The sequence below is a fragment of the Geospiza fortis genome, unplaced genomic scaffold (genome assembly GCF_000277835.1).
Source record: "Geospiza fortis unplaced genomic scaffold, GeoFor_1.0 scaffold55, whole genome shotgun sequence".
In the NCBI taxonomy this organism is placed as follows: domain Eukaryota; kingdom Metazoa; phylum Chordata; class Aves; order Passeriformes; family Thraupidae; genus Geospiza; species Geospiza fortis.
In genome coordinates this window covers 1,772,371-1,786,595 of record NW_005054308.1, presented here as the reverse complement: position 1 = coordinate 1,786,595, position 14,225 = coordinate 1,772,371, and the positions used below count along the sequence as shown (strand labels likewise).

The 14,225-nt window shown below is 43.6% G+C and overlaps 1 protein-coding gene across 1 annotated transcript in view; it reads left to right on the top strand.

Moving 5' to 3' along the window:
* Positions 1–18: 18 nt before the first annotated feature.
* The window catches only part of SLC22A5 (solute carrier family 22 member 5), a gene marked incomplete at its 5' end in the record, with an annotated part of 24,827 nt that continues 10,620 nt past the window's right edge, over positions 19–14,225 (top strand). Inside the window, 5 exons of the mRNA XM_005418848.3 lie at positions 19–165; positions 8,633–8,736; positions 11,256–11,410; positions 12,795–12,966; positions 13,918–14,044. Coding sequence (XP_005418905.1) covers positions 19–165; positions 8,633–8,736; positions 11,256–11,410; positions 12,795–12,966; positions 13,918–14,044 — 705 coding nt within the window. The remainder of the gene's footprint in view (positions 166–8,632; positions 8,737–11,255; positions 11,411–12,794; positions 12,967–13,917; positions 14,045–14,225) is intronic.

Below are 14,225 nucleotides of genomic sequence, written 5' to 3'. Positions count from 1 at the left end.
CGCCCCCCCCCCCCCCGCCCCTACCGCCTGGCCGCGCTCGCCAACTTCTCGGCGCTGGGGCTGCGACCCGGCTCCGACGTGGAGCTGGAGGCGCTGGAGCAGGAGCCGTGCCTGGACGGCTGGGAGTACAGCCGCGATGTCTATCGCTCCACCATCGTCACCGAGGTGCGCGGGAGCGGGAGGGGAAGCCCGGGCAGCCCCGGCGTGCCGCGGAGAGCCGCGGGGTTATCGCAGTGCCCGTGCAGCTCCGCCGCCTTCTGGGCTCTCTGCCGGCACATTGATCTGCTTCTAAGCCCGCCATGCCGAGTTTATTTTGAGGTCTTCTGTTCACTTTCATTTGCATAAGAACGAGGAAGGAGACTTTTATAGTGAGGGTGGTGAGATGCTGGAACAGGTTGTCCAGGGAGGTTGTGGATCCCCAGTGTTCATAGGCCGGGTTGAATAAGACTTTGAGCAACCTGGTCTGATGGGAGGTGTCCCTGTCCATGGCAGGGACTAGATGATCTTTATAAGGTCCATTCCAATCCCTTAACATTGTTTGTTTCTATAATGAGCTTCCAAGTGCAGCCTGTTTCCTTACCCAGCAAAACTCATCGCACTGTGCAAATGCTTCTTGGTTCATCAGGTATCTGTGCAAGGGGCTGGAGCAGGGTCAGCATTGGGTTCAGCTTGCTTGGTGTGACAGAGATGTCTCTTTGAACATCAACACTGTTTGTTTTCTTTCTTTAAAAAAAGTAAAGGTGGTAGAACTCATGAAATCACAGAGTGGTTTGTGTTGGAAGGGGCCTTAAGGAGCGTCCAATTCCAACCCCCTGGCATGGGCAGGAACACCTTCCACTAGACCAGGTAGTTCCAAGCCCTGTTCATCCTTGCCTTGAGCACTTGTAGGGGTGGGGCATTCATAGCTCCTCTGGGCAGCCTGTGCCAGTGTGTCACCCCTCTCACTGGTTGGAGTCATCCTGAGTTGTGCAAGATACATGGGTTGGGGAGGCCTGGTTTGATGCTTTATTCAAAAGACCCTGAACTTTGCTGTGTGCCCACAGTGCGTCTGCTGTGTCCCTGTGCTCACGTGCTGGGACAGGTCATGTTTGTGTTTGTGCAGGTGTACACTGATTGAGTCAGGTGTGGGGTGTGGACAGCCTACCAAAAGTGAAGCTGGGCTGGTTGTCACTGCTTTCACAAGAAAGCTGTCCATACCCATAGGGGCAGGTTGACTTAAGAAGCAAGGAAATGGATTTTGAGAAGTGCTTTTGAGGAATAGTTGAATTTCAATACAAGCATAGGCCTTTTTCAGAAGGCTTACAAAGTTTGTACAGTCCCATTGCCTGAACATGAGTTTCATGGAGCTGGAGGGAGCTCCATAAAAAATCTGCCATGATTTCTTGTTTTGCAAACTGGGTTGTGATCAGTGTTTAGGTAGTGATGGGTGTGAGTACTGAATGACCATTAGCTGATCTGGGCACAGAGGACTAAGGTGACTTGGGGAACATGGAAAAGGAGCCATGGCAGCATAAGGGAGGATTAGAAATGGGAACACAGGACTTGTAGGAAACTCAGTCAAGGGTTTGAATGATTCTGACAAGTGCAAGGCATTGCCTCATCTAAAGAATTGCTGTCTTACTGGAGAGGAAAGCTGCTGGGAATGTCTCAGCTCCAGTGCTTGCTGAATGCACTGTTGTGAAAGGCTGAGTGCTCTCAGGGCAGTGTAAGGCAGTTGGCATCTTCGTGGGCAGTCCTTTCACAGGGGGGCACATGGGTGTTGAGTGCTGTGCTAAGGTGGTTATCCTGGCTTAGATGTGCTGCCTTGTCTTTAGAGCTTCGCTCAGCTTTGACTTGATGTTAATTAACATCTTGAGCTATTGGAGTATTGTGCAGGAGTTTTACAACCTATAAGAAAAGGGAGCTGCTCACATAGTGCTGAGACTCCCCAGCCCTGGCTCCTCGTCTGTGTGACTTGGCAGATGTCCCGTGTCCGTGGGAGGCAATGTTTGTCTGCCCAGGCATCATGCACTGAGGCAGTATTTTTTTTTTTCTCATCTAATGTTAATGCTTCTGAGGGAGTTTTGCAAGAGCTGTGGCCTTTCACACACTTACAGGTTTTCAGTGTTTAACTTGTTTAATTTCTTGGCTTGGTGGTACTGCTTTCATGATTAACTAATCTTGTGTTTAGTTGCATATCTCTAACTCGTTGAATAATCATGAGGACCTTTGTCCCAGATTTCCATAGCTGACACTGGGAGGGGGAAGGGGATTTTTTTTTTTTTTAAGAAAGGTTTTTGCTGAATCTCTCATGACTTTAGAGAAACCTTGTTTATGCTTCTGCTTTTCAGGGGAGACTTAAAACATTCAGTTCTCTCCCACTTAAAGAGAGACTTTCTTTTCTCACAGACTAACAACAGAAGGTTATTATTAGCCAGTCTGCAGTATTTAACCAGCGCTGGTGTAACAAAATCCCTTTCTGTCTTTTACTTTTTGAAATGCTGTAGCTCAGGGCATAAGGAGGGCTTTATTTTGGCTCAAGAAACCAACTGTGTCATTCTAATTCTTCCATAAGTCCTGTAAAAAATGAATGTAGGAGTAGTAAAAGTTCATGCATGGTAGTAAAAGGACTAAACCAGAAGTAATTAAGGGAAAAGATTAACTTCTGCCAGTCATGGCTGTTATGGGGCTATACCAGGAGTAGAACTGAGCAGTGGAGTTAAGGGCATGAGTGCACTAGAAATATGATATAATGAGGTGTTAGATGATACATCAGTCAGAACGTTTTAGTTCACACAAGAGTAATTCTTAAACAGTGAACCATAAACAGATACTGAATTTTGGATACACTTATTCATCCTCAACTTCTAAAAGGTGTTGTATTGTTCATCAATTTGAAATCAGTGCAGGTGGTGTATGCCAGATTTGCATGCTTTGTGTCTGCTTTGCTACTGGCAAATTGTAGGGCCTGTTGGCTTTTGCAGGGGAAGGATGCACATGGTGGGACTTGCCAGGTGTCTGGAAGCTGGTTATGTGCAGGGCTGGTGCTCCTTCCTGTGTGGCTGTTCAGAGAGAGAAAGTTCTGGGCAGAGATGAGGGCCCAGAGGTTTCCATTCTGTACACCCCAGGGATCCAAGTGCCCTGCTGTGCTGTCAGACCACAGTCCCTGGAGATGAGTGGGTTATGCCAGGGCTCCAGGGAGCAAGGGGAGACTGCAGCAGTGACATGTGCAGGACACAAATGGGCTCTGGGGCACAGCTGCTCATCCAGAGGTTTCGATGTTCACCCTGCTGGAAGGCAGAGGGATGTATTGTTTCACTTTGCCAAAATAAAAACACAGGCTTATGCTAGACATTGCAATTTATAGGGTCATAGAATCATGGAATGGTTTGGGTTGGGAGGGACCTTAAAGATCATCTACTTCCATCGAGGAAGGAAACTTTTATGGGGCAGAGACACCTTCCTCTAGAGCAGGCTGTTGTAGGAGTGGGGCCAGCAGCTGAATTGTAAATCAACCCTGTGTCACCCAGGTTCAGCTCTCACCCAACTCTTCATTAATGTCAGTCACCTCCATTATTTATCATCTTTTAAAACAGGTGCTTCTTTTTTATTGTTGTAGGTTAATATCTGCTTATCACTGTGGCTGAAGTTCATACTCATAACTTTGCAGCCTCGGGAGCTAAAAAAGCTTTTTGCAGCTTTGAAAAAGCTTAGTATTACTAGTTTTGTCAGAAGAAGGAAAAAAAAGTCTGGGTTTCATTTCATAAGTAAATACAAGTGTCTGACAGATATAAAAAAGTGTTTGTAAAATGCTGGGTTTTTCAAGGTGTGATTTAAAAAGCGCATCATGCAGTAGTGTTTGGAATTGTACAAAGTACAGCTGTTTCTGAGATCACAACATAAAGTAAGATTAATATTGTTAAAGAATAATAGGCCTGCAGTTGATACTGTTAAATGGAAACAGTGCTCTTTTAGAGGCACTGTGGACAGTTAGTAAAGGTAAAATTCCCTTTATGTTGCCTTTACTTTTAACTTCAAACTCACCTCAGTTGATGGCAGTGCCCTGTTTCCTTTTTTTCCAGCCATCTCAAAAATGTGATGTTTGGGGAACAGTTTCATTTCTGCACTGGAATTGTAAAATATTTGGCAATTTCCTTCCTGTTCTATGCAAGCTTTATTGCTGCAAAAATGTAAAACAAGTAGAGGAGGGAAAATTAAGCAGAATGTATATTTTGTAGACACAGACTTCTGTTTGCTTTAGATAATAAGTTTCAATGTAACATCTAGACCTTTTAAGTATTTGGAATATACAAATGTGTTTTTAGAGGAAAGGATGTTTAATAACACTCACAGCTTTCAAGTAAGCAGAGAATACTTGTGTGGATATAAACAAAATCAGATTCAGCATCAAAGGTTGTCAGTACTTGGTTGTGTGACAGATTTTTTGAAGAACTTGCCTCTACTTGCTGAGAGAAACAAGTGGAAGGAGGGAATACAGCGTACTGGGCCAGCTTCAAAAAGTCTTGTTTTTTAAAAAGAAAATATTAATACATGGAACTAGCCATTTAATTTTTCAATTATGCATGTTATTCTGAACAAGACAGGAAAAGAGTTTTAAAAAAATAAAGGAATGTGAAGACACAGTATCTTGTAGCTGTAAAAATTGTTTTGTCTATAAGGCTTTTCCTTGTAGGACAGGAGTCAGATGATGCTCTTGAAGGTTTGTATTTGTCACAGTCCAGCTTTGTTTAGGATTCTTGTAGTGGCATTAGGGAAGGGTCTTGAGATTGTGAGAGGGAGGAGTTCTGATGGAGTAATTTATAGAGTTTTTATTCTTCTCAGTTCTGTCACTGGCCTTGCCTTTCTAGCAAGGGACTTGGAGACATGGTTCCAGGCAGCTGGCATGTAGGAGATCAAGCAGAACTTGGAAAATGCTCTCCTAGAGAGGTGTGTGAGTGATGGCTGTGAGTGCCTGGGACTGTTTGATACTCGGGCCCCAAACCTGTGCTTGAGAATCAACTGCTTCAGTCCCTCTCCTTTTTGCTCCCCCTGCCTTCTGACCCAAGCTGTCCACATCCCTGGCCATCTCCATAGCCTGTCCTCTTTTCCCCTGTTCCCACCTGTCCTCACCAGCACTGGCATCAGCCAGGGATCTGCTTACGGAGGTGCATGAGCACAGCTCAGCTCCAGCACACAAGTGAGCACTGTGCTGGGTGTGAGGCTGCTGGCAGACATCACCCCAACCTGAGGAGTTGCCTGGGAAGTAGAAAAATCACAAAATATCTGTAAGATGAGTAAGAAGACAAGTTTAAACTGCAGCAGAGGATGTCCTAAAGTTATAACAAAATAGATCAAGAATGCTCTGTTCTGTTGGGTACCAGTGTTGAGCAGCTCAATGCTTCACAATCAGCAGTTGCTCTTCGAAAACAGAGCGGAAATGTTTTTTCTCCTGTCTGAAGCCCAGATACCTTGCCAAGGTTAACCTTATCTTGTCCAGTGGGGCAAAGGCTGTTGGAGCTAGCAGGCTAGTTCAGAAGATACTAAGAAGTGAAAATAGCACATGATTTTAGAGCACTAGGTCACAGTATACTGTGTCCAAACAGCACTACCAGCAGCGGGGGTTGATTAGTAACTACTCCTGGGACACTTGCTCTTTGCCATGCTGATCTAGCAGGGTTGCCTTGGTGACTTCCTCTCGGACAATGTGCAGTTGAGGAAAGGGAATGGTTGCAAAATGATTCTGGAAGGATGATGCCATCATCACTGACACACAGTATAATAGACCTTATAGGTGTGTCATTAATGAGTTGAAGACTTTGACATTTATTTACTGGGGCAAAGGGTAACAGACCTTAAAATCCCTTTGTTCTAATTATTGTGCTTCTGTGGAGTCTGTAAATAACTGGTATTGTACAACCAAGGTAATTCTACTTTGGAAATTTGATGTTGAAGTTCACTTTGATGCCTGGTTCAAGTGGTCTTCAGCATGACAGCTCCTCACTGTGCTTTACAGAGAGGCCAGAAAAACAAGCTGGTAATCATTGCCACATTTGAATGCCCAGTATGTTTCCACCTGCCAGAGCAAGAAGGTTTTGGCAGAGCTGTGCTAAACATTTTAATACCCTGAACTTTTCCAAGAAAGGTCTCCACCTCAGTGATCTGAAGGAAATGTTTGTTACAGGACACAAATGTGCCAGTGTCTGGAAATCCAAGTGTTGTTCAAGCCTCGTGCCAAAGTGCAGGGTGCAGGACAGATGAAAGGAGATGGTGGACTCACAGGCACAGGCTGATCAGCTGGAAAGTGATGATCTATTTAGTAATGACAGACTAATGACCAAGACAGGTTTTAGTTCTGTTATTGAGGATGTCTGGCTGCAGTAGTTGATGCAAAGATAACTTCTTGTGAGTAGGCAAGTGTTTAGAACAGCAGGATTTGTATTTGTGGTGTTTGTCTCTCTGGTAGGTGTTATCATATAAAGGCATATGATAACCACTGAGACCTTTGGCCTATATAAATTATAAATTTGATAACAATCATTTGCTGGTATTTCCAAGTTGCCAGGTATATTTTACTGAAGCTTCCTAGATGGCTTAGCCTCTGTGGTCATGACAGGCTCAAACTTTCTTTAATCTATAATGAAGTATAGCTTTTGTTAAATAATACAGATTTCACTATAAATGTTAATTATAGTTCATAATCTAAATTATGTGGATAGCTATAGTAAGTTCAATTCCTTACCATGACTGGGATACATTTGTTAACACACTGGAAAGCCACAGTTCTGGAAGGAACTTCTGTAGCGATGCCTAATGGATGGTGGTGGTGGGATCTGCTGGAGCACTGCCTGGAGTGCTGGTACCTGAGTTCCAGGTGCTGTGAGGCTGGAAAGGCCTGGGGAGGAAGTGATGAGGGTTGTGAAATCTGATAGAAGGAGAGATTTTTCAGACATAAAATCATAAAGAGATTTATCAATGGAGGGGTTGTGAAGTGAACTGAGTACAGTTGCAAAAAAGGTGCATATTGACGTTAAAAAGAATAAATGTGATGACTGTCTTATAAATATAAGGTAATGTAAAAGCTGGCTGCTGGAGTTAGACAGCTGATGAGAGTGTAGCCTGTGTGAATGACCATAATTAATCTCTGGAACAGTTCCCAGTTCTAATTCAAAACTAGATGCTATTCCATGAAATAAGTGACAGCTCAGTTGCATTTTGACACAGGAATCTGGCAGTGAAAGGCCATTGCTGGTGTTGTTCATTCTGTGCATAGTTTTAAGTGATGCTCCAGCCTTAAACCATGGTCTAGGATGTGGTTCTGTGACTGTTAAGAGGCTGAGGGCTGTGAGATTCCTGGAGCCAAAGGCTTGGTGCTGAGGAGATGAGGCTGGCAGATAGTGAAACAGGAACAGTCCCATGTGTGGGAGCTGGAGCACACAGCAACTGCTGTGTGTTTATCATGGAGCAGATCAAAGCATGGAAGGGTGTTCCCTTCAATGAATTGAAAAAAATAGACTCAATTATTTGTAACTGGGGGACAAAGAGAATTAATTATTCAGGTCAGGGTGAATATTTTCATTTTGGCCTTTTTAATACAGATTAAAACCTAAAATTTTCCATTGCTAAAACATCAGAAGGGGCCTTGAGGGAACTGTTTGAATAACTACGCTCAGGAGGGTTTGGTCTCACATCGGTTGCCTCCCAGTTCCTCTCCTGCAGGGCTGCAGCACCTGCCCTCTGGCAGCAGGTGCTGGGAGAGCTCTGGGAAACTGGTTTTATGTCCTCCAGTCAGAACATAGCTGTGAAGGAGGGGATGAGGGATCCCTGCTGGGTTTTGTCCTTTCTTCTAATATTTACACATTTTTTCCCCAGAAAACCAAAATAGAACTAGGAGTCTTTTAATAATAGTTGTTTATGTAGATGGAAAAATAACACAAGTGCTGTTTCAAAAACATCTGACTGAATTGGGTAGGATCTTGAAAAATATTGAAGACTTTATTTAAAAAATATTTTCTTTTATTCCTCATTTTTGTTTTAATCTTGGAAATCTTCTTTTGTTGGGTGTATATTTCAATTTGTATTTTAAAGATTCTAATTGAGGTTAGTTAGATTCCCAGTGAAGAATGAGCAGTCTCCTGTCTCTCAAAACCATATTAAAATGTAATAAAAAGGCTTTTTCTTTCTATATTGCTGTTTCTATCGTTCAATTTTTCTTAAATTAGGAATGTGAATTTTTAATGGGAAGCATTACTATATGCAGGAAAATCAAGTTTAGAACCTATTTACAAGGTCATGCAGTGACAAGCCAAGGGGGAATGGCTTCACACTGACAGAGGGCAGGGTTATATTGGATATTAGGAGGAAACCCTTCCTGTGAGGGTGGTGAGGCCCTGGCACAGGCTGCCCAGAGGAGCTGTGACTGCCCCATCCCTGGAAGTGTTCCAGGTCAGGCTGGATGAGGCTTGGAGCAGACTGGGACAGTGGAAGGTGTCCTTGGCCATGGCAGGGGGTTGGAATGAGATGGTCCTTAAGGCCCCTTACAGCCCAGGCTATTCTGTAATTCTGTTCTCACTCCTTCCAAACCCAGCTCAGCAGAGTTCAGGAGGGAGGGGAAATCCTGTTTATTAAAAGACTTTCCAATTCTCTCTCCCTGCAGTGGAATCTCGTATGTGACAACGACTGGAAGGGACCCCTGAGCACCTCCCTGTTCTTTGTGGGTGTCCTGCTGGGATCTTTCATCTCAGGACAGCTCTCAGACAAGTAAAGTATATACACCAGAGCTGCTGTCTCTTCGATGCTCATTTGTAGGCATTTCTTGTACATCAGCTTTCCTACTAGTGTCCTTCTGCAACTGCTAACATGTCTGTTCTGTGACTGTCTAACCTGAGTGTACACAGAGTGGGTAGAGAAATGTGCTGAGCTAGAACAGAATGTTACAAAGATTGTTAGTAAGTGTTATCTACATCTGCTTGTTCTTGCAACAAAGTCACTCTACAGCAAACTGGTTTTTTATGCCAGAAAACAGGTGTTGGAGATGAGTTTTGTCTGGAAAAATCTGATCAGTGAAATTCTCTTCTGTTTATTTTGGACTATGTTCAGAGGGATCCCTGACACTATTTTTCTTTTAGTTTAAATTGGGATTTTTCTTTTTATAAACTATAGCTGCTTTTTTTTCATCATCAAATACAGCATTTAAGACCATTTAAGTGGAAGCATAAATGCTGTTCAGCTGTACTCCAGAGAAGCAAGACTTTCTTGTTTATCAGTACAAAAAAAAAAAAAAAAAGGAAGACACCATTAATTTCTGTGATGCCAACAGTTGTTTGTATTTTGTAAAGCTCAGTTTTTCTGATTCTCTCCCTGGGATTTGCTGTGCATTGTGTGCTGTCTTTCTGATTCCCTGAGAACAATATGTGGTTCTCTAATTTGCTGGTACTTGCAAAGTTTCTGTTTCACTGAAACATAATCTCCATGCCACAAATCTTCTGGCATCATTTAGGGCTTTTCATAGCTGCCATCAGGATGGACCGATTTCAAGCTTAGAAAGAATGATCTTTAAAAATTAACCAGGTCTCCTGTACTTCTCTCCAAAGCTATATGCTATGCTTTTTGTCCAAAAAAATCCCTGGGCAGGCCAGTGTTTGCTCTCTCTGTGATCCTGCCTTCTGCCTGGTTCCTCCCCTCCCAGTCCTGCTCTTTCCCCCTGCACAGCCAGCAGGCTGCTGGCAGCCTCCACGCCCCCAGTCAGTGCAGCCTTGTTTGAGGTCCAGCAGTGTCCCTTTGTCACCTCCTCAGCCTTCTCTGTTAGGAAGTCACCACTAATGAGCTCCAGAAGCCTCCTGGGTTGTGTCCTTCCAGCGTGGAGTGTTCAAAGCCCTCATGGTGGGCAGTGCCTTTGGACACGAGGAGGTTTCTTGTGGTGCTCTGCAACAGGTCCTGTTTGCCTTTTTCTCAGCAGGTGGCTGCAGCAGGCACTTAGCACCCTTGTTGTCCTCCCTGCAAATCCCAACCCATGTTCTCAGCTGGCTTGTCACTCATCCCCAGGCCCAGATCCATGCCCTCCCACATGAGGGGTGATTCCCCTCTTCCCTGAGTCTCTCACCACCTTTTCCTGGTGCTACTGCTGCTTCAGAAGGTTCAGGTGCTTCCCTCCAAAGAGCTCCTTGTCTGCTACAAGGATCCTGAGTGTCTCCCGTGGTCACTACCCAGCAGGTGAAGCAGGAACTGTTCTGGTGCCAGAATCCATGAGCTTCCTACTTCTCACTCCTGGCAGCCTCCTGCAGCTCCTTTCCCTGGTGGCACAGATCCTCACCAGGTGCAGGTGAGGAGCCCATCCCTGCAGGCAATCCCTGCAGCCCATCCATCTACCCCTGCAGCCCATCCAGTCACCTGTAGCCACTGAGGGATGCCAAGCTCAGGGTCCATGAGGAGGATGCTCCATCCATGAGGAGGATGCTCCAGCAAAGCTGCCTGCACTGTTCTGCACTGCAGTGAGCCTGAGACATGAAGGTTGACAAAATATTTGGGGGTTTCAAGTAACAGTCAGTTCTTTGTGTGTTGGCCGTGATGCCAGCTGTAGACCTGCAGGTCAGTGTGGACTTTGGAGCTGTGAAACCTGCACTCAGCACACCCTGTCCCAGCAGCATGGGGCTGCCTGGGCCATGACAGCAGCAACCACTCTTACAGCAGCTTGACAGGTTGAGTTTAGTTTAATTTCTTTTCTCCTTGGTTTTTGGGATTTTGTTAGAACTTCATCAAGAGGTCTTCTAGAACCCCTTAATATTGTTCATATTTAAACCAAAGAGAATGAAGATTGTGGCACGGGATCACTCACTGCCAATAGCATCTTCCAAATCTGAGTTTTACCTCTCTTCCAGAAGCCTTTCTTCTTTTTCTCTTTTTCACCTGTTGATCTGTCAGGGACCATGTGCTCCTTGGAGGAGAAGAAGCATTGGATACTCTTGCACTTCAAGTAACTTGTTCCAAATTATTTGTTTCCAGTCAGTAAGAAAGGAATGGTGTTCCAGCACATACTTGAAGATGACTTAACTAGCAGCCCTTAGAATATTAATTTCTCTTTGCCAGTGATGTTTTTAATGTGTTTAGAATAGTTGTGCCTGTGTTGCATTTCCTGAACCTCTGCTTTTTGCAGAAGTTTTGTATCTCCTTAACTATGCATATAAGTAATTTTATTTTTCTGTGTCTGTAGATTTCGTTCATGATGTTGTTTAATTATATTTTTTCCCCTTCTCTTTCTTTTTTTAATCTGTCCATGGAAGGTTTGGCAGGAAGAATGTGCTGTTTGCAACTCTGGCAATGCAGACTGGCTTCAGTTTCATACAGGTCTTCTCTACCAGCTGGGAGATGTTTTCAGTGTTGTTTGTGCTGGTTGGCATGGGACAGATATCTAACTACGTGGCAGCATTTGTTCTTGGTATGAAAGTCCTGCTGGTCACTGCATGTGTCCTTTCATCTTGTGCTTTTTCTGCTCCTTTTCAGTACTGACTTAGGGTAGATTTGTTTTGCCAAGCAACACTGTTAAGAGTGTGGCCTCACCATGCATGAATAATTTCTCTTCTCCTTGGAAGCTTCCAGCTGATAGAGGTGCAATTTGAATTTTTTCTATGGTTTACTATCCTAAAAGAGGCAAAACCCCAGAAACTGACTATTTGAAATAAAGTCCATCTTCTAGTGGGACAGATAATACATCAAGACATGATTTCTTGGGGATTGGAGCTAGATGATCTTTAAGGTCCCTTCCAACCCAAACCATTCCATGATTCTATGATTTTTCTGGGATTTCTGATGTCCATTTTGGGGCCTAAATACCGGTTTAATTTAAAAGTTGCAAAAGAACCAAGATAGGTAAGTTTTATAAAGTATTCTTTAAACAACCTATAGTAAAAATTTAAATGTCGTCATGACTTTTGCTTTGTATACTTTCAAACTAAGACCATATTTAGTTATGGGGATATGAATTACCTCTTCATGAATCTGAGATTTAAAAAAAAAAATTATTTACAGTGACCTCACTGTCCAAAGCACCAAATGGTGGCAAGAAATTATTTCTGTGCCAAGGAAGGTCAGTTCAGGAGTGAAAGCAGTGCTTAGATAACCTCACTGCACATAGCCTGCTGCAACTGCAGGCATCTTCTTTGATTTCCATGGAAACAAGAAAGATTGTATTTTTTTTCTCTATTTCTTGATTTGCAGGTCCCAAAATATTTCAGAGGAGGGCACTGACCCCTGTTCATGCATTTAATTCCCCTGGCAGTAGCGTGGTCTTTGTGACCAACATGAATTCCATGTGTCTACCCCAAAAGACAGTGAGGATTTTGGCTTTTATATAGTCTAAATAGTCTTTTAGATAGTCTATACAGTCTTTTAGAAGGTGATACAGGTTGGGAACTTAGTTGAGGCACCTTTGAATTATTCTTTAAAGAAGCTGGTCACTCTTCAAAAGCTGGAGAAGATTCTGGACATCAAGCTACATTTAACTGTTGAGAATGTCAGGTGACTTCAGCTCCTCAGGTAAAATGTGAGATTCTAAAAAGATGAAGTTACAGAAATATGAGCTACATATTGAGCTAAAGAAATGCTATGTGACCCAGTTCTCATTCTTTTACACATCTAATTACCTCCATTGGTGCAGGATCACAGCATGAAATAGCTCTGTGGTGCCTCCAACTAGACAGCAGAGTGCTACATCCTGCATCTCTGCAGTGCAGTGCATTTCAAAGCCAATTGCTAGGGATATTTTTATTAAGTGACTTGGTTGCTATTAAGTGAAAATCTAATAATCCTTCTGTTTTGAACAGGCACAGAAATCCTTGGCAAGTCAGTCAGAGTGCTGTTCTGCACGCTGGGTGTGTGCATCTTTTATGCCTTTGGTTACATGCTGCTGCCCCTGTTCGCGTTCTTCCTCCGAGACTGGCGGATGCTGCTGCTGGCGCTCACCCTGCCCGGCCTGCTCTGCATCCCACTCTGGTGGTGAGTACAGCTCTCTCACAAGACTTTAGTCTTTAGAAGGTCCTGTCTGCGGGTTTTTAAGTTGATGAAGCTAATGAAATTCAGGAATGGGTAGGTGAAGGATGGATGTTGTGTCCTTTACTCTCCCAGCTGTTTAGCTGTTGGTCTGTGGTGTTGTATGTGATGTGACTGATGCCTGAAAAACCTGCTTTTCATGTTCCGTAAGCTTCCGTAAAATTAAGTCTTGCTCATGCAGAGAAAGCAAAAAAAGGTCAATAAAACTCATACTTCTGCACCAACTGAAATCCACAGGCTTTTAAGTATAGGTGTGAACTAAGGGTAGAAGGAAAAACCAGATGTTCTGGGCATTGGTATGGTGACACAGATATGACAAACTACAAAACAGTACTTGCACAGCTGTGGCACTTCCTTGTTTTCTTCTGTAGTTGTTAAAATACTACTTATGAGTGGAATGTAAAACTGAAATAGTCCACGTGGTGGTGGTGTTGCTTCACTTACAGTAGCAGCTGTGTTTGTGCTTCCATCTCGGTTCCTGTGCAATCCAATGACTGGGGAATTCTGCTCTCTGATTTGCCTTTTTGTCACAGAATTTACAGTTACTAATTTTATATGTGTTAGCCTCTAAAGATATGTTTCTTAACCTACAGTGTGCTGCTTGTGTGTTCACATTTCTGAATTTCTTAAATTAATCCCATACTTGGAATGTTTGGATTGCTCTTTTTTCTGAATCACTGCTAATTCCTTCAGCACTTCTGAAATCCATAAGGGCATATTAGTCTGGTCTTGTTCTTTACACCAGTCTGCACTTGAAATCTGATTTCTGTTATCACTGCACTAATTCCTGCAAGATGTGGCATGTTTAGAGATCTTCCTGCCTGGAACAATGTGTTGGTCCCTTCAGCAGCTCTTTCTATGGAAATGCAGGCTTGTTATTGTGAACCTTCTCTGCAGGATCATTCCAGAGTCTCCACGGTGGTTGATCTCCATGGGGAGGTTTCAGGAGGCAGAAGACATCATCCGAAAAGCTGCAAAAACCAATGGCATTACAGCCCCAGATGTAATATTTGACCCTAGTGAGGTAAGTCTTGTTTAGCAGTCCAGTTGTTTGCTGGACTTTACATAAAGCAATTAATTCCATACAGATGAATGGAGTTATGCCTGCGCTGCATTCTGTGCTTCTCAAGTGGGTGAAAGATCATTGTTTTCTGCTGAAAAGCACAATACCCTTTCCCTTCATTGTAAAGCCCTTGTGGTCCCAT